Source organism: Syngnathoides biaculeatus, chromosome 23 (genome assembly GCF_019802595.1).
Source record: "Syngnathoides biaculeatus isolate LvHL_M chromosome 23, ASM1980259v1, whole genome shotgun sequence".
In the NCBI taxonomy this organism is placed as follows: domain Eukaryota; kingdom Metazoa; phylum Chordata; class Actinopteri; order Syngnathiformes; family Syngnathidae; genus Syngnathoides; species Syngnathoides biaculeatus.
The window spans coordinates 13,825,693-13,845,674 of record NC_084662.1 but is presented as its reverse complement, the minus strand read 5'-3'; the positions used below and the strand labels follow the sequence as shown (position 1 = coordinate 13,845,674).

General features: G+C 44.0%; 1 protein-coding gene across 4 annotated transcripts in view; it reads right to left on the bottom strand.

Moving 5' to 3' along the window:
- The window catches only part of LOC133496444 (pleckstrin homology domain-containing family G member 1), a 65,065-nt gene that overhangs the window by 6,666 nt on the left and 38,417 nt on the right, over nt 1-19,982 (bottom strand). For all 4 annotated transcript variants that reach the window (XM_061812051.1, XM_061812049.1, XM_061812048.1 and 1 more), the window contains exons 2-10: nt 16,578-17,152; nt 10,276-10,376; nt 9,267-9,336; nt 4,296-4,342; nt 3,018-3,168; nt 2,552-2,683; nt 547-729; nt 382-477; nt 149-235 (exon numbers count right to left, since the gene is read on the bottom strand). In XM_061812051.1, coding sequence (XP_061668035.1) covers nt 149-235; nt 382-477; nt 547-729; nt 2,552-2,683; nt 3,018-3,168; nt 4,296-4,342; nt 9,267-9,336; nt 10,276-10,376; nt 16,578-17,003 — 1,293 coding nt within the window. In that variant the 5' untranslated portion in view covers nt 17,004-17,152. The remainder of the gene's footprint in view (nt 1-148; nt 236-381; nt 478-546; nt 730-2,551; nt 2,684-3,017; nt 3,169-4,295; nt 4,343-9,266; nt 9,337-10,275; nt 10,377-16,577; nt 17,153-19,982) is intronic.

Sequence of the window (19,982 nt, the reverse complement as noted above, 5' to 3'; positions counted from 1 at the left end):
TACTGAAGGATTTAATGCGTGAAAACCATGATGTCCCGAAAATGGGATGCTGCGCGTGACTAGATTAAAAAAAAAAAAAAACACACATTGACAGTCATTGCACAAAGTTTGCAACTTTGGAACAAAAGCGAAGAGAAGCTGTGCTCACCTTGGCAGGGATTTTGGCGGGGTGATTTTCAAGTATGAGTCTCTTGAGGTGTAAGATCCACATGCGCTTATCTTGCTGGGACTTGGCCTACGGGCAGCGGCAAGCATCACAGAGAAGATAATAGCACACATGCCCTTTTCAGAAAAAATGACAGATGAGATATGTTTGGGATGAACCCCTAAAAAAATAACACTGCTTTCTTCCAGGCCTTCATTTTTGCAATGTTGTTGTACCTGGACTGTGTGCTGTAGTTTGGGGTTTTTGTAGTGAAAGACGCTGAAACTCAGCTGCTCTTTAGGGATGACTTCCACAAGCATTAGGTTGCAGCACTGCAATCGAGACATCAGTTTAAACGTAGCATCATCACAAAAACGTGAAAGGAAGTGACTGCGACTGACCAGGATGTGAGCCTTGTACGTGAAGGCTTCTTCTCGTTTCTTGGTGATAAGCAGGAGCTTGTCGAATAGGAAGAGAGTTCTCTCGTTCTTGGCTCGCTGCAGACGAAACGTTCCTTCGAGGACCAGCTCTCCGTAGCCAATCAGATCGGGGCCTTTCCAGTTCGTTAATAAACTCTGGATTTCCTGCAGTGGCGGGAGATAAACTCACTGTGAGCACGGGGAACAATATTGGCTGAGTATTGTTAAACTCTGTCTGCGTGGCTTTGTTATTGTTTATATAATGGATGTGTGCTCTGCCTCTTGACTAAAGTTAGCTGGAAAAGAAAGAAAAACGTGAATGAAAGAAGCATCAAATTGGAAATCCAGTAATAGATGACCACAATGTAGCCCATCAAACATCCTCCGGTTGTTTAGAATACTGCAGACTATGCTATGTATAGAGCTCGTGCACGTGGAGTCACCATTTTCAAAAGAGCTGGTCGACAGTGTGAGGGACATTGAACCGGAGCAGAATATACCCGAGACTTGTTGTGGTGTTGGTTGTTACAACAGACGAGACAGATATTCAAAGAGATCATTCTATGGAATACCAGCTGAAAATACCAGAAAAGATTGATGGATTTCGGCAATGAAACGTGATGGATGGTGCCCAACCAAATACATACGACTGTGTAGTGATCACTTCATTTCAGGTAGGAATTATTCTTCTCAATCTCAAATGACCAAGAAGTATTTATAATGCCAAGTTGGCTCATTTAGAACAATGCGTATTGAAAAAAAAAACGTCTGTCACAGAGGTTAAGTGTGGCCGCAATACGCTTCAGAGTACGCTCTGTGGAGACGACTCCATCCTCTCTTTTTTTTTCCCCCCAATCGTAATTAATGAATGTGAGTTTATGTAAAACCAAGGGTCATTTATTTAAATGTTGGTATTTGTATTCAATACTAGCTGAAAAGAGCGATGGATTTTGGCAAAGGTTAAAGTGCGCCAAACACGCTTCTGCGTTCACGAGCCGTCACAACCGTCACTATGTGGGATTTATTCCAGATGAGAACAGATCCAGCAACAAAGTATTCGTATGCGTCCAGACTTTTATACACTTTGAAACTTTTCCGTGTGAATCTCAACGACTTACTCACCAGATCCGTGTGTTGATTCAGTTGTCTAAAACAAGTGGAAACGAATTAACAGTCCAATTTCTTATCGGCGAAAACGTGGACTTCGGCATTAAATACGAGTCCTCTATGCCGAGATTGTGTAATTTTTCCACGTACCTTCGTTTATTTTAACCTTCTAAATGTTTAACAGTATCGGACAAGACTCTGGGCGTCATGCTATAAGACATTTTCATGTCGTCTCCAACCAACTTAGCATTGAAAAATGCTTTGCTAGACCGTCAATATGGCGACGTAAACAAAAGTCACGTGATTTTATGAAGTAGGTGCAGAAGCTCTATAGCAACTAATAAAACTCTCTAACAAAATAATCCAGTTCCAGTAACAATAACTCCATCAAAACTAAAGAAAGATGAAACACTTGGATGTGATCTCAATCACAGGCTGACCTGTACACTGCATGGACAACTCTGAATCCAACGTACAGCGGGAAAGACAAACGCAACAATTTTGAGAAAATTGATGTGATTGCAAGGACTGTAATTTGCCCCCCAAAAGCATTCTCAAAACCCCTCACACATTCCTGAATTCATTTGAGCATTCCGGCCTCAAGCTGATAGAAGGAACAAGCTGCCCTTTTATGTGGTCTCCTTATGCAAGGCCATCATTAGTCCAGTGGAAAACGGCGACTTGCATAAGACGCGGGGAGGATCACAGCCTTGGCTCTGTCCGACCCACAGTTTAAATCATTCGACAGAACAAAAGAAAAAGTAATAATTGGCTCATTGAAAAGTCTGGGATTGGCTATAAGATTGCTTTGATGAAAGTGTGTTGCTTATACATGATTTCAACGGTTTGAAGTGTCAGGAAGGATGTTTGTTGACGCTACCTGCAGCCTAACAGCATGCTCGTGCTTCCTCTTCATGTCGTTGATGTGCCAAGCCACTCTCTGCATGGTGTCTATGGCCTCCTGCACAACCTCGTACGTTTCTGTGTCCTTCTCCATATGGTTGGCTATCTCCTGCAAGCGAGCACATCGCCAAACTGAGTAGCTCTCTTCAGTACGCTTGCCACTCCCCCGCAAAAAGAATAATAATAATGCAAACGGATGTACATATTCATCCATTTGTCTCCAAGCGCACTTTGTTCCATCCTCTTCTATTTACAGCACAGCATAGACCCGCGGGAACGTTCACACCGAGCGCCATATGTCTCAACATTTGGTGAAAGAAGGACCCCAATCGGAAACCCAGCTTTTGCGGTTTCGAAGGAAACCGACTGATTTTGTGCCACGCGTGTGCGGCTATGCGCGAATGTGTTTTAACAGAGAAACTCGAGATGGCAAGGGGACGTACGTGGAGCAGCAGATGGTACTTGAGGATCCTCTGCACCGGCTTCAGCAGATAGGAGCCCAGAGGCAAGGAGTGGCACAGAGATTCCTGGCACTCGCGGAAAAACTTGGCCAACGCCTTGTTCCTCATGCACTCGGTGAGCACAGCCACCGACCTGCAGAGTCAAAACTTTGAATTTGACAGCATAGGCAAGTGTACATCATGTCCTTATATTAATTAAAAAAAATAATAATAATTAAAAGTGGACAATTACTGCCAGTGTGTGTAATGATTGCCATGTAACTGATACAAAGAGCGCTAAACTGAAAGACTCATCTGAGTGGTCTAAAATGTCTTTTTGTCAAAATTCCATCCGAGCTCTGTACAGTTTCCACATTGTTCTTGGAGGAAACCCGACCTCGGATGCCAGCGTGACCTCGATACATCTGCAGCATCTGAGTGACCCTCTCCCATACATCTGTGTGCGCTTGTCTTGTCTGACCTAAATTGGAGTCGCCAGCTGTGGTGCGGATACGGGGGGAAAGGCCCTTGTCCAAAAATCTGACAGTAGCCCCTTGACACCCAAACACAATAAGCCTGTTAATTGTTTGTGAGTATTATCATAAACCATGGAGAGAAATTATAGCCTGATGGCAAGGGTGTGCTCATAGTTTATCTTGGCATGAAGATCAGCCTCATGTTTCAAACTAAACCATCACACACTGTCACATTGCTCTATAAAGATGTCCCTTAGGACCACCCACCCAGAGAAGAATAAAACTTTAGAAGAAGTAGGTCGTATAAGATAACAATAATACCCCACCTGTCAGCAACATGCACTATAAGTCTGTCAATAAGCAGTGAATGAAAATAAAAAAAAAAAAAAAAATGAGAGAGGGCAGGACAGCGACCCCTGAGGCACTCCTGCAAGCAGACAATTTGACTCCTGACTCTAGCGAGAAACTAACACACTGAAGGGGATACACAGCGGAGTTATACGAGACTCTGGGGGGAAAAAAATGGAGATGAGATCAGGGCGACAATAACAACAGGATAATGCTGGTGGACAGTCAAAAGAATCCCGAATAGACGGTGCGACCTCAGAAGTAAAACGCGTCACCACGTCAAAAGGCACATGAGACCTCAGCAGAGTGACTGACAAAAAAATGTTCTTCTCAAACTGGGGTCACGGGATAGCCATGGCCCCGCAAACTGTAGCTTGGCGTCCGCAAAACATCTTTTATGTCATATTTTAAATGACTATTACGTACTGAACTGTATTAAGACAGATAACAGTCTTACCTTGGGTAATTGGTGCAGTACTGGGTGTAAATGTGGAATTCCTCACTCTGAAATTAAAAAAGGGGCATATTAGACGGAACAAACGTGGCTTGGTTTTGCTGAAATGAAGACGTGGTAGTAAAATAATTTCACCTTGCTTTATGTGCTCGGCTCAGTAATTTCACCCACCAGCCTGTACTTAAAACATGCACGAGGCACCCCCGTGCACAAAACGCTGACGGTACAGCGGCAAACGTGAGACAAATACATAACCGTCGTGCAGTTTGAAGTTCTTTTAAGTCAGCCCCGAGTGCCGGGATTAAATGCAGCCCCACTGAACGGCGCCGCCGCCGCCTTAATTGAGACCTTTCCCGATCGTATGCCGCCTGTACGAACATCAAACGTACGTGAGACAGTGACTTCATCGAGGAGCTGCCTCAAGTTTTCCTGGCAACTCTCCTGCGCATCACGTGACCACGTTTGGTGTTTCGAATTTAAGCCCAAATGGTTATGCTTTTTGCGGTTATTGGGATTATGACGAAAATGACTGAACTGGTTCTATATTACAGTAAAATCCTCCTTTTGAATGCTTTATAAGTAGTTTATAAATAAGTACAGTATGCAAAACTGTCATGACATTATATTGAATTGATTAGTTTTGATGTGTGATGTCACAGTGTATATTTCTTGCAATGATTAATACATGATTTATTTCAGGATAAAATCACATGCAGAATTTAGGTGTCTATGAATATGTCAAATTTGCTGCTGTTCAGTCGTGAAAGAGGTCCCCCAAAAGTTTCCTAAGGCCTTGTCTCCTCACCCGGCTCCCTTGCAGCCCCTATGATGACCCCCCCCCCCCTCCTTGTTGCATAACACGGGAGGTGAGGTCTATTCATGTCCATAAACACTGAGAGGGGGCGACAGGATGCTGACAGATAACAGGAAGCGACATCATAAACATTCAGAGAAGATGATCAGATATCACTCTTATGCCCGAGCAGACTGCATTGTGGATTTAAGAGTTACGTACGCGGGATTTCGAGACTTCCTATTTTTGTCTGCGCGGGGAGCAGTACGTTGATTTGAAGGACACTCGAGCCAATAATTCAACAGAACACAGCCTGAGGTGCTCCGTGGGAAAAGGGCCTAAATTGAAGAGCAGAGGTCTCCTCCTCGTCTCCAGTAGTCTGCTACCACAGACTGGGCCTAAACACAACCAGATGTGCCCGCCGCCAGCCCCCCCCCCCCCCTTTTTTTTTTTTTTTTGATGGTGTACACACACAGCACTAATACACATTTGCTCTACTTTGGGACATAGACCACAGGGCATATAAACGTTTGGATGGAGTACTAATTTGTGTGGCACACATATATGGGGAAAATGCAAACATACATGCATATTTTCCATCCATCCATTTTCTTAGCTGCTTATCCTCACGAGCGTCGCAGGGAGTGCTGGAGCCTATCCCAGCTGTCAACAGTCAGGGGGTGGGGTACACCCTGAACTGGTTGCCAGCCAAACGCGAGGCACATCGAGACAAACAGCCGCACTCACAATAACACCTCGGGGCAATTTAGGGTGTCGAATTAATGTTGCATTTTTTTGGGACGTGGGAGGAAACCGGAGAGCCCGGAGAAAACCCACGCATGCATTGGGAGAACATGCAAATTCCACACAGGCGGGTCCGGGATTGAACCCGGGACCTCAGAACTGTGAGGCCAACGATTTCCAGCTGCTCCACCGTGCTTTCCATGCACATTTTATTTATCATCATCATCATCATTATCAAAGCAAAACAATAATGAACTCAGGAACTATATATTTCAAATATAACTCTGATAAGACGCAGATAACATGGATCAAATTTCACTTTTTTTAAAGTTAACATAAGAAGAGAGGATAGTGAACGGCAAGAGTTAGTCATCATGTAATTGTGTGCAAGACTCTCAGTGACTAACAAACACTTAGAAGGCTTAATCATCACTCTACCTGAGGAGATTTATTGTTATCCCCGCTACTGAATTTAATTTCTTTCCTTCAACTACAAACTTGTAGCTTGAGCAAATTGCCGGTAATTGTATTTTTTCCCCCCTTTTGCAACTAGCAGTAAGGTTAAAATTCTGATTTACAGCTATTTTAGAATTGTGGAATTATGCGTGTCATGCACACCTATAGTTACTGGGATAATAGTGATCCCAAAAAACTCAGTAAATGTCAACTTTTAAACCAGAGTGAAATCCCACGAGATTAAAAAAAAAAAAAAAAAAAGGCCTCTGAATCATCCAAATTGCACGGCATTTAAAGGAGTACAAAGGAATAACGGGCAGATACAGACATGGTCAGATACTAACGTCAAGACCGTGAACATAATATTGTGTCCTGAATAAGTTTGAACAAGCCCTGTTCACAAAAAATGAAAATGTGCGCATGTCCTATAACGTAAGGTGTCCTGGCTGGTCCACAAGCTCACTATAGAAAAGTAGGATTGGCATAGCAACAGATGATAACCCCCACAAAAACACACACACACACACACACACACACACACACACACACACAACAAGTAAGTAAAAAACAAACATTGGCTCTGAATGATCAACTTTGAGCATTTGACGTGTAGTGAGGGATAATAGATAATCAATTAAGCCAGTAAAAATAACATTTGCACAAACCCTAGACACAATACTGAACATTAGCAAGGGTGCACTACTAACGCAAGGTGTTCTGGCTGGTCCATTCGCTGACTTAAAAAACGGGATTTGGTTTTTCCATCACAACACACAAACAATTTCCTCATTAAAAAAAATACAAATGAAAAAAAAAAAAAAAAATCACAAATCATCCAAGCTGTTATTCTAAGGGCAAGTGTTGATTTACTGCGACGTTAAGCAACTTTTCTTGGCACGCACTTATCTCAACTTTGAAGCCTCTGTCACGAAAAGATTAACTTTACAACCACCTGCTTCCTACGACTCCAGAAGAGCAGATGAATTTGTTTTAGACTCTTAAAACTGAAGACTAAACCAAGGTAGATTCTGTATGTACAGAAAGTAGCCGGACGGGTGTTTCAGGGAATGCAAACTTGGTTGTGTGGGCACAACGGCTTTGTTTACGCTTCTGGTGGAAGTGGCGCTGTGAGGCCGCAGAGAAAAAAATATATATATAACAGCCTCCGACAACAATAGCTGAGGCGTTTGCGGACCGAGTCCGTGACGCAAAGGGAAGAGCTTGTTTCTTCAGCCTCGGTCAGAATGGTGGCTTTGCGGCGGCTGTACTTTTTCACGACGCGTTTCAGGGGAAATGCCGGAATGCGGCATCACGGGACGTAATCCTGTGAGCCTTTTTTATTTTATTATTTAATTTTTTTTTTTTACAGGAAACATTTGGAAAAGGCATAAAAGCAAAAAAGACGTAAACAAAAACAGCAGAGATATATACATTTGGACAGTCCTTCAAATTCCTACAGTTTTTTTTTCGACATACTGAATATACAGTTTTAAAATGTTAGTCAAAGAAATAACTTGAACATAAGTTGTCTGTTCTTCGTGGTCTGTCCAAAGTTTACATGTGTGCGAGCACATGTCAAACCCAGGTGTTGGAACAGGCTGCAACAAGCAAGGAAATTTAATAGTGTGCTTGTTGGGAAAAGGTCTGCGGAGGTGGAGAAGGTTGATCAAGCAAACTCGAGCTTGAAGAGCACCCAGTAGATCTAAACCAAAGCTTTCCCCTAGCTTCATGCTAACGAATACCATCAATGTGATGGTGTTATAACAATGGATAAATGGATAGCGGAACCAAACGGTGCAGTGAAACATGTAGTCGGAAAATATAACAGCACTCCCAGTCAAAGGCATGTACAGTATTCTTTAAAGGTCAAGTGTCATGAAATGGAAGATTTTTAGGATGTTATGAATGAAAAAACGGCAGCCGGTATGGGCCCACAAAACATGATTTTGAAATATATGGCTTTTTGTAACTCCCGCCATGAAAATCCTCTCGAGGGATTTGTTTTTGACAAGAAGCAGGAAGTGACATTGGAGGCAGTCGCGGGCTCAAGCGGACTTGTTTGTTTCTATCAGTTTTACCTGTTGGAAGGTAGCTCGTTGTTCCTTCGTGTTAGCCAAAACGTCGGCTCGTTGCATTGCTGGATATTGCTCGAACATTTGAGAGGATGAATTTACCCTTCATAAGTTTCCAAGAGACCCGGTTCGTCGTGAAAAATGGATTGCACGGGTGCAAAGGATGAGAACTTTATGGCTTCCAAATGACAGGTAGGTGAGTATACAGCTACTAAAAAAAAAATAATAGTTTGAGAGGGACCACGTAATATGTCTCTCATAAAGTAACAAAAGATCCGCGTATGTATGACTGGGGTGCTAAATGTGTCAATGTGCGCGTCGGACGGCTTCCACGTCGGGCTCACTGGCGAAGGCTTCCGCGTCGAGCTCGGCCAGCTCATACATACTTCCTGGGAGTCTGTTGTTAGTTAGAAGTGATCCGCATATCATCTAAATATGGCTTGAAACAATCGGGTAATATTGCTGCGGACACTTCACTCGATTGTGAGATGTTCTCTTCTTCGAAAAGAGCTTCTGTGTCAGAAGGGCGTGTCCTACAGTAGGGGCCACAGCGTGTTTTCAATGGCGAATGTCCGGGGTGACGTCACAGGCAGGAGATGCAGCCAATGTGGCGACTACTTAGATGTCGAATGACACTTCCGCAACTTTGCACATGGATGACGCGCTCTGAGCTCATATTTATTCTTTCGTATGGACATTGAAGTGAATAATGTTATATGTATTTTTCATTTCAATATCTATTCTAGAATGTTTATAGGGATGACACTTGACCTTTAAAAACAATTATACACCAGTATTGCTGAAAATCCAATGCCTGACCCTAAGCATTTCTACCATAGTATTGGCATAATCCCTCTCATGAACAAACAAAAATAATCAAAACACTCACACGCACGCAATCATTTTTACCTTTGAAACGAAACATTCAGCGATCGCCACGGGGTCCGCGTTGCACTTTTCCAGGTCGTGCAGCAAATCCCTGCAAATATCACATACACACACACACACAATCATCATTGAATCAACGAAGCTTTGGTTTTGTCGTTTCGGACTATTGTACTTGACTTCACGGGTCACGCTGGGAAGAGAAATTGCGACCAAGGGCAGCGGCCTTTTGAGAAACTTCCTTGAATTCAAAACCACGGCTCCTGTGTGCGCACACAGCCATCCTCCGGTGGAAAAGGACCGCTGCTAAAGTTATTGTTTTCGAACTAAAGCGTGAGGTCACAGCCTTAACTGGCCCGTTTCTTTTCTCCTTTTTATTTATTTTTTTTTTTTGCTGCGGGACAGCTGACAAATGACTGGGTGGTGGAAAAAAAAAAAGACAGCATGTTTATGTCCAGAGACCACCATGATCCTCAACTATCCTTCAAGCCACACACACACAAAACAATTTAGAGCACTGTCACAGGGGGCAAGAATGCAGACAGGAACTGACTACACACACACACACACACACACACACACACACACACCACACACACACACACACACCTTACTGTCACGATTCCCAGAAATCAGCACGTTGGTGGATTCAGTTTCACAATTAGTAACCTCTATTATTAACAGATGCATGGGGATTTTTTTCCTCTCTTTTGTTTGGGTGGCGCTATTAAAAAGCAAGAGAGCTGATATTTGATCCGAGTATGTGATATCAAATCCCCGAAATATACTTGAACCTCCTAAGATTTAAGCTTCTGAATACACTCGAACCTGAAGGATTAAAAGCGAGTACCATCTCTCGAGAGGCAGTACTGATATGGAATATGGGGACTTTTGGCTTAATATTGCACGACCGCTTACGGTAATGCAACCAGGTCGACGGGTGTTGAGTAAAGTATGAAAGTGGAGTAAGAGACCTTTAAGTTTATGTCTTACATCAAAAAATAAAAATGGATTGCATCTGCAAAAGCCGTACCTGTTGAAGTGGTAGATGTCCCGGATGTTGCCAAACAGAGAGCCTCTGTCCTCGGCGCTCAAACCGAGCCGAGTCTGCTTGCTGATACTCTCCAGGTAGTCCTGCATAGAGGAAAAGGGACCGTTAAGGGGATGATTTGGGAGAAAACGTTGCTTTTTGAGCAGTAAAATTTTCTTTTATCAATTTCCTGCACCCCTTATAATATTTAGGGTCACAGCAGGAGCTCATCACGGTTTACTATTAGTTGAGTGTACGCCAGCCGAAGTAAAACAGAACATATGTGCGTGAATGAGAGGGGCGGAGGAGGAAGAGTGAAGATCCAGAGAGAAGAGATGGCGAGGGTGGACGACTTCAAATACTTGGACTTAGGACAGAAGTAAGTATCTGCGAGCAACAGTGCGGTTTCATGCCGAGAAAGAGTACCACAGATGCATTATTTGCCTTGAGGATGCTTGTGGTAAAGTACAGAGAAGGTCAAAAGGAGCTACATTGTGTCTCTGTAGACCTAGAGAAATGATATGACAGAGTACCAAGAGAGGAACTGTGGGACTGCATGTGCAAGTCAGGTGTGGCCGAGAAATATGTTAGAATAGTACAGGACATGTATGAGGACACCAGAACAGCGGTGAGATGTGCCGTAGGTGTGTCAGAAGAATTTAAGGTGGAGGTGGGACTGCATCAGGGATCCGCTCTGAGCCACTTCCTGTTTGCGGTAGTAATGGAAAGGCTGACAGATGAGGTTAGACTGGAATCGCCTTGGAGTATGATGTTCGCAGATAATATTGTGATCTGCAGTGAAAGCAGGGAGCAGGTGGAGGAACAATAAGAAAGATGGAGGCATGCACTGGAAAGGAGAGGAATGTAGATTAGCCGAAGTAAAACGGAATATATGTGCATGAATGTGAGGGGCGGAGGAGGAGGAGTGAAGTTCCAGAGAGAAGAGATAGCGAGGGTGGACGACTTCAAATACTTGGCGTCAACAATGCAGAGCAACGGAGAGTGCGGTAAAGAAGTGAAGAAACGGGTCCAAGCGGGGTTGGAACAGTTGGCGGAAGGTGTCTGGTGCTCTATGTGACAGAAGAGTCTCCACTAAAATGAAGGGCAAAGTTTATTAAACAGTGGTGAGGCCAGACATGATGTACGGATTAGAGACGGTGGCACTGAAGAGACAACAGGAAGCAGAACTGGAGGTGGCAGAAATGAAGATGTTGATGTTCTTGCTCGAGTGAGCAGGTTGGATAGGGTCAGAAATGAGCTCATTAGAGGGACAGCCAAAGTTGAATGTTTTGGAGACAAGGTTCGAGAGAGCAGACGTAGGTGATTTGGACATGTCCAGAGGCGAGAGAGTGAGTATATTTGGCAGAAGGGTGCTGAGGATGGCAAAAGAGCGAGAGGAAGACCAAAGAAAAGGTTGATGGATGTTGTGAGGGAGGACATGAGGACAGTGGGTGTTAGAGAGGAAGATGCATGAGATCGGTTTAGATGGAAAAAGATGGCACGCTGTGGCGACCTCTAACGGGACAAGCCGAAAGGGAAAGAAGAAGAGTGTACGTTGTGAACCAGAACACTATCAAAAGCCTTAAAGTTTCCTCACTTAGACAAATGTCTCCAATCATTACTTTGACTCATCCTGCTTTTAAAACATTAAGAATTCCATGCAGTCATCTCATTATCTGGGCCGAGTTATCAAATATGCTATGTCATCTGATTTCTAATCTATAAATTCATGCAATAAAAGTTCTCATCTCCTGAGTTAATCATCCACTTGTCCTAGATTCACTTCAATCTTTTGGAAAAGTCAGTAGTTACAGAAAGGTTTGGGTATATTCGGCTTTTGAGGAAGTTTAAGAATGAATCTACAATGCACTATAACCGCTAAAGCTGGTCTTAATACAACATGAGCTAAACCATGTTTTGGGGATGAGTGAATGTAGAAATTTTGCCAAAATACAGATCATAAAGATAAAAGTTTAAAAACTCATGCTTTCAATGTCACTCTGCACGATTCGCCATCAGGTTCAGACAAATGGGAACAGTCACAGCTATCCCAGGGCGGGTGCCATTTTTTTTTTTTTTTCATTTCACAGCCCAGCCTGTGTTTTGCAGTTACGCTTTATATGCAGTCTTTCCCTGCGCAACCTGTAATTAAAGTCAATAAAAATAAAGTCCATAAAAATCCAGAATCTGACAGACGCTGCTTCTTTTGGCAACGTGGGCGCTTGCTCCACTTTCTTTCAATGACAGACGGCTTTGAGCATTAGTGGTATCTGTTGCTACAAGCAACCTAAGTAAAAAAAAAAAAAATTACCAACACGCCACTGTTTGAAACACTGATTCAAATTCACGTGTACAAGCACACAATGGAGAAAAAGTCCTGCAGCTGTTTTTTTTCGGTTAGAAACAAATTTGATACGTGAGGTACCAGATAAGATAATTTATTAAAATTTTTTAAGCTAGTACTCATCAGAACAGCATACCGTGAAATGTGATCATTTGATTGTGGGGTAAAGTTTGTACAAGCGCTAACCAACAACGCTACAACAGCATGCGATGCTAGCAGCTCTAAAACTTCAATTTATTTTCCACTAGTTATAATATCCTACCTTCATATCAAACACGATTCACATCTTCAAATCAAACACGATTTTACCATGAAGCACTGTTTATATTAGCACTGCTCAACTCGCCTTAAACAGTAGCTAAAAATGCCAAACACAAATGACCCATTTTGAAACTAAAAAGAAAACACGAAAAATGCAGATTTATGTTTCTGAAGGTTTAAGCGCGTCGAGCCAGGGGTCAAAGTCAGGGGGTTCATGTTAAGATTTTGTTGCCGATCAGAGGTTATTTGTAAGGCAATGCTTTATTAGTCACGGGGTCACGGATGCAACCCGGCTTGACCCACTCAGTCAACGAGTTCAGCTCCGGGCTGACTGAGCTCAAAAAATGAGCGTCTCGAACGCACACACACACACTTCTCTGAAGGTACACTCCCTGCTAAGCATCACACGCAACATGTACTAACTTGATACGCTCTGGCGTTAACCATTAACCTCCTCAAGTGCGTGCTCGTTTCCAACCCAAACACTTTACCCTGCACTGTAGTAGGAAGTCATTACTCTTTACTATTCCCCAGTGTAAACATCCACATTTTCATAGTTTGAAAATGTCACAGGTGACTTGCAAACTTCAACTTCAAAAAGGAGTTCAAGGTGTCAAGGTGAAAAAAAAAAAAAAAAAAAAAACAAGCTGTTTGTAGATGACTCACACATTTACCAACGCTTATCGGGCAATTTTGCTGACTTGGCAAAGTTAAGACCTGATTTTTACATCGATTTCTTCACCGGCTGTTAAAGTAAACTGTTCTAGCTTGTGTGTGTTCTCTGTGAAATACATGTTTGGAGGGATAAAGGTGACTTGGCAATTTCCCAGCACGACAGCACAAATGCCTCTTCGTCAATTAAATTGTATTTGAAGTGCCAAAAACGTATTTCATAGTATCACAGTCTCCAAGACATATATTAATATTAATTTTACAAACCACAATCCGGCACCCCTGCCTGTTGTATTTAAAGCACTTGTCCCTGTCTGAAGAATCCCTCGGCCTGAACAGATCAAACGCAACATTTTTTGTGTAAACTGTGTAATAAAGGCTTACGCCTAAAAGGTTCTATGACCACCGCACCCCTGCTGAGAGAGCTGAGCCCGTGGAAGTCTAGGTAAATATTTGTCTTCAGCCTGTCACACCCTCTTCGCTTGCAGGAAGTGGCACGGATTCGGGGATTATGGAAGAGAGGCTTCCAATAATGCAGGCTTCGGTGGATGTTAGCATTGCTACTGATACAAATCGCCCCTCACTAGAACTGCCATGAAAGAGGGAAGGAAAGCTTGAATGCACATATGTTCTTACGTCCCGCTGAAAAACCGACTGCCATCTAAAGTGCTGGTCCAAAGCTGGGTGGTCCATTAATACGGACTGGTGGTGGTCTGCAGGCAGTAGAGGGTGATTGAGTGCAGCTCTTAAGCCCTCTTTCGTGTTTTCTTAACCTGCTGCGGACAACCTTATCTCAGAGCTAAATCCCTCTTCCTCGCCTCCCGTCGAGCTGTCCCTTTTCCTCACCTCTGCATCCGAAAAGGACATGGGAAGGAAGACGGAGCATGAGAAGGCGGATCATCACTCAGAAGTGTCACTCTTCAACTTCATTGCCTCTACTCATCCTGTCTCCTAGGAATAGCCAGTTCCTCTTTCGATTTTGAGAACAGGCAATCTATTGAACCGTCTATAAAACTGGACGTTCGATGTGTGAATCAAGGCAGTTTATTGTCCAGTTTTCAGAGTGACAACTGATTTTAAAAATCAAACAAATCCTATCAGAGATCTTTTTTTTTTTCCTCCCGGGGGAAGAGATCGATAGATTCCCACCACTTGACTGATGGTCGGATGAATGCCTGAGATGCCATAATAATGATTTCTGCCCATCAACGCTAGAAGAAAAGGAGACTTACGTCGACTGTTAAATTTCAAGATATCAGGAATCTGACTGAGGCAATCAAAACCGATGACTCACTTCTGCTGGGCTGGTGTGTAGTCCAGAAGTTTATATATAAATTCCTGATCTGTTTGAGTAACAACCAAACGTTCATTGTGAACAGTCAACTCGTGGCTCTCAGTTTGTACAATGCAGATCATGATGTCATGTTGACTTTTTGTTGCAGTGCAAGTTGGTATTAGAAAATTATACTTCTGAAACGGCGACTTGAATGCCCACCTTTATAGAAATACATATCACAAACAGAAACCAGTGTTGGCAAGAGAATGAAGGGGTCCGATGGAGATATGGACAAGCACATACTAAAAACCTTCACGCCAATATTACTTCAATAAAAACTGGTTAAGATGCATCACATCAGCTCAAAACATCTGAGGGCAACAACGCGACAATAACATTGAGGAGGGATCAAGAAAGTTGAGACTATCCAAACCAAAGCCTTCATATCCCTGAAAGGAGGCAAACAAGATCCATTCAGCGCCGAGCTAAACTTTAAAAAATAGCCTGTTTGTCTGAATATGCGTGTGTATAGTGTGTAAGTGTGTGTGTATGCGTGTGCACGTGTGTGTGTGTTTGTGTGGAAGTGTATTAGTGCACACGTTTTCAATGTGCGCCTGTTCCGGCAGCACAAAGGCATCGGTGTCGTGTAACTCAACCAAACCCGAAGGCTGCGAGCACAGGTGATCCCATTGTGTTGCAAGTTTCTGACAGACAACAAGCGACAGTCTGTGCATTCGTATGTCAGATGTGCGATGGGAAGAACCAAGGCCCAAAGTATGGGTGTGCGTGATCAGCTGATTCAAAGACCACCACCCTTGAGAAGAGGAAAGAACCAAGACCGAGACCCAATAAACTGAAACAATTTACAGAAGTCGTTCTGAACTCAACTTACTTTGACTTCATTGAGGTTCAAACAAGTCACTGTGGAGAGATTCTGGGTTTGAAACTCAGTTCAGCTCCCTCTGTGTAGAAAGTCCACGTTGCCCAAGTGCGGACATGGTTTTTACCTTGATACTCAGGTTTCCTCTCATATTCCTAAACTGAACATTAATGGGTCTCATTCACTAAAGGGCGGTGGAAAATTAGTGTTTGACTAAAAGTTTGCGCACGTTTCCGTGGGTGTGATGCAAATCAATGATTTACCAAGATTGGAATCTTTTACCGAGATCCCAACTGCCGGTTCACGTGGTCAATACCGGGCATGTTCACTGCCCGTGCTGGGTCACATGGCATTTAACAGACAGCAAATCAGAAAAAGCTCTCTGGGAGATCCCAGCATCAGTTGTCTGTCTTGGACTCCGTGTGAAGGGGGTGGGGTGGGGGGATCAGCCATCGCAATTTTCTCCTGTCCACTGGTATTTTGCACGTTTGAAATACGCAATCCTCAGTGTGTGGAATTAGTAGATCAGCTTCCGCATCTGTTTGTACCCATTGTTGCACGCGCAAACGTCGAGTAAATCAAGCCCTCAGTGTACAAATGTGAGCGTGAATGGTTGTTTGTCCAAGTGTGCCCTGTGTTTAATTGCCAACCAGTCTAGGATGTACTCTGCCAAGTCAGCTGGGATAGGCTCCAGCTCACCCATGGTGACTCTAAAAAAATGGATGGATTTTACGAGAATGTTATTCATGTATAGATAGTAAGGTTGAAATAACAGCTATTATAGTCCTTCGGAGCCTTACAACAATTTTATGTCAACCTCCAAATCTCCCTCTACAAAAACCATCTAAAGTTGATGTATTTGTGTTTCTTACTTCCACAATGCTTCTCAGGTCCTGGACGTAGGTTCTCTCCGTGTCCAGTATCTCCTGCACCACACGATCCACATAGGTCCTGGGTCCTTGCACCTGACCGATCTTCTCCACACCCCCGTCGAGACCCAGTTCTGGTTCTGAGTGATCTGTCGTCATCTGTTCAGTGCCCTTCCTCGCCGGTTGTCTTCCTGTTTCCATCCCTCCATCATCTTTATGGTCCTCCTGTCCACATTCTAGCTGCCGGGCGGGAACAAGCTCCAAACGTATTGCCCCTGAGTCCTGGTCGGAGTTCACGGGGTTACAATGTGGGGTGTGGACGAGGGTGGAGCGGCTGCCCAGCGAGCAGTGACTGTCCCGGGAGGAAGCAGAGGAAGAGGTGGAGCTGTAGCTGACGGGCCTTTCGGTGTTGTCAGGAGAGGAGTCCATGCTGTGGGCTGAGCAATAGCGCAAGGACGCGTAACGGAAGGCAGTGTTGCGGAGGCAACGGTTGGGGATGTCGCTGGAGCTCAGGACTGAGCCGGAGTCCGGGACTTCAGGTACAGGAGGCAACGCATCAGGCAAATAGCTGTAGTCGTCTGAAGAGAAAAAGAAAAAACATTCATGTGATACAGTTGCAAACTCAAGAAATGCACTATTAAACCCCGAACAAAAGCGTGTTCATATTCTACAGAAGCTATCTGCTTACACACTTAATTCCTCGCATACCAGCTGACCAGGGCTGAGCTGACCAGCCGCCAAAGATGTAGCGCTAACCGTCACGGTTTCGCCTGGAAACACCACTGAAAGAATTTTATCAAGACCAGTCAGCAGTCACCACCTCGCCTACAGAGATAATACGCTCATTAAAAGGAATGTAGAGCATTTAGATCAAGAGACGTATTAAGATCGAGTTTAAATCTGAGCACTTGCCTAAGGCAATGAATGAGAGGTCTTTTTCCACGAGGACAGGCAGGTTTGTGTTTGCGGCTATTTCACATCAGGACGCTGCCAAACTGGCTAACGGGCTCGTGTCTGTGGACGGAGCCGTTAAAATGGAATCGCTAACTCCCCGAGGCCGGCGATGAAGCCAGCACAAGTGAAAGCAGTCACGGAATGACTCAGATCAAACGGCTCCATGACTCCCCCGACCCGTCTCGAAAGTACATCAAAAATTCAATGGATTCTTCTGAGGGCAGCCATGCACCAACCATCTAAGAACTTTAGTAGAATTTTTTTAACTAGTTGTTAGCCTTCTAACACGCATACACACCAAATATGGATTTCCCAAATTGTTTGCGTTCAAGACAGGTTAAAAAGGGGGGTCCTCGGTGTATAAAAAAAGTTTCTACGGCGGTAACATGACCCAAAGTTGTCGGAATATTGGAACAAGCCATCTATTGCTCACACACATTAGTCAAATCATAATTACAGTAAATATATTTATGAAACTGCTGGAGACCATAAATGTATAACATATAAAAACATCAAATACGGGACATCTATGCATGCTTTCTGGTGCTAATTTACTCCAAAGACACTGCTAAAACAAGCTCAGTTGGGACCATCGTAAACCTTGTATGATTCTCCCCCCCCCAAAAAAAAACAACATATATTGCCATGACAACATATTCTATACATAAAGTATTGATCAAAAACACATTGTTGCAAGGAAACCCTGCGCTAAACTAAGGAACAAACTAATCAACCATCCATCAACACGTCAACAATCCCGCAGCACAGATGCTCGCGAGCGACCCCCGCACGTCCCGTATTCCAGTAAAACGCTGACATGCGATGCCCTTTGCGATGCCCTCTACCTGCCAACCGTCTGTGACGCCACCTCACATCAAAGCGCCCGAGATCACACACTCACCTTCACCAAAAAGAAAGAAAAGAAACATGAAACGGGAAACGGAGCGTAACCTCAAAAGAAACAGAGAGAGCGTACACGCGCACACACACACACACACACACACATTCTCACCTTTCTAGTGGGTACCTCAGAGGGATCCCTGCTGCACTGACACCTCGCAACTATCCTTCTTGCTTGATTGGTCTACCATAAAGTCTCACTGGCTGGAATGACTAACCCTAACTCAGCTGCGACTGGAGGAGGCAACTTTGAGCCAAATAACAAGCTTGAAGCAAAACTGCTGACATGCCACCCTGTCAAGTTGCCATGGAAAATGCTTGAGCTATTTTTAGACGAGGGTTTGTTTGAAAGGTGCTAATAAATCTACGTTAGGCAGATGGTCATTCCTTGTGTCCAGAGTGTTTCTTTTAGAGCACAAAGTCTTGAAAAGTCAACAGTTTTTATGAGAGCTGGAACATGCAACTGTTGTTAGGTAGGACTATTGAGGAACTTTGTAGAAAATAGTAGGATAAATTGCTTTTATTTACATTTCTCTACTTTATTCTACACTGTAATCAAGTTATTTTTCCTCAGATATGTGATTCAGGATGCAAGAATTGTGCATGCAAGACTCGTCTGGGATTGGTTGGCACCTCTAACTCCTGCTCCATGATTGGAAGGTACAGTATATAATCGTGGAAAACGCATGTAAAGGGTCACTGAGGGAAATGTCCACTACCTTATTGTAATCTAGGTATCTGATGACATTTTGACAAAAGTTAGCAACTTTTGTTTATTCCCTTTTTCCGATCCATCCATTATCTACCGCTTTTCCGGGTCAGGTCGCGGGGGAAGTAGTTTCAGCAGGGATACCCAGACTTCCCTTTCCCCAGCCACTTCTTCAAGCTCTTCCGGAGGGATCCCGAGGAGTTCCCAAGCCAGCCGAGAGACCCAGTCTCTCCAGCGTGTCTTGGGTCGTCGTCTGGGTCACTTTCACCAGGGAAGCCCCAGCCACCTTATCTGGTTCTTCTTAATGCGGAGGAGCAGCGGCTCGACACTGAGCCCCTTCCGGATGACCAAGCTTCTCACCCTATCTCTAAGGGAGAGCCCGGACACCCTGCGGAGGAAGCTCATTTCGGACGCTTGTATCCGGGATCTTGTTCTTTCGGTCATGACCCACCGCTCATGCCCATAGGTGAGGGTAGGAACGTAGATCGACCGGTAAATTGAGAGTTTCGCCTTTTGACTTAGCTGCCCTCTTTACCACAACGGACCGGTACAAAGTCCACATCACTGCAGACGCTGCACCGGTCCGTCTGTCGATCTCCCGTTCCATTCTTCCCTCACTGGTGAATAAGACCACGAGATACTTGAACTCCTCCACTTGCCTTTTGTGGACTTTCATGATACTGTACGTGCAAAATTCAGCTATGGAGCTAGTTGAATTGCACATGCTATTGTTGGACCTCTGGCAATGGGGTGAATTGTTGCATTATTGTTTCCAGAAGAATATAACATGACGTAAGCTAGCTCAAGCGTCTCTAAAGTCAACGGATATTGATCTGCTTTGAGCC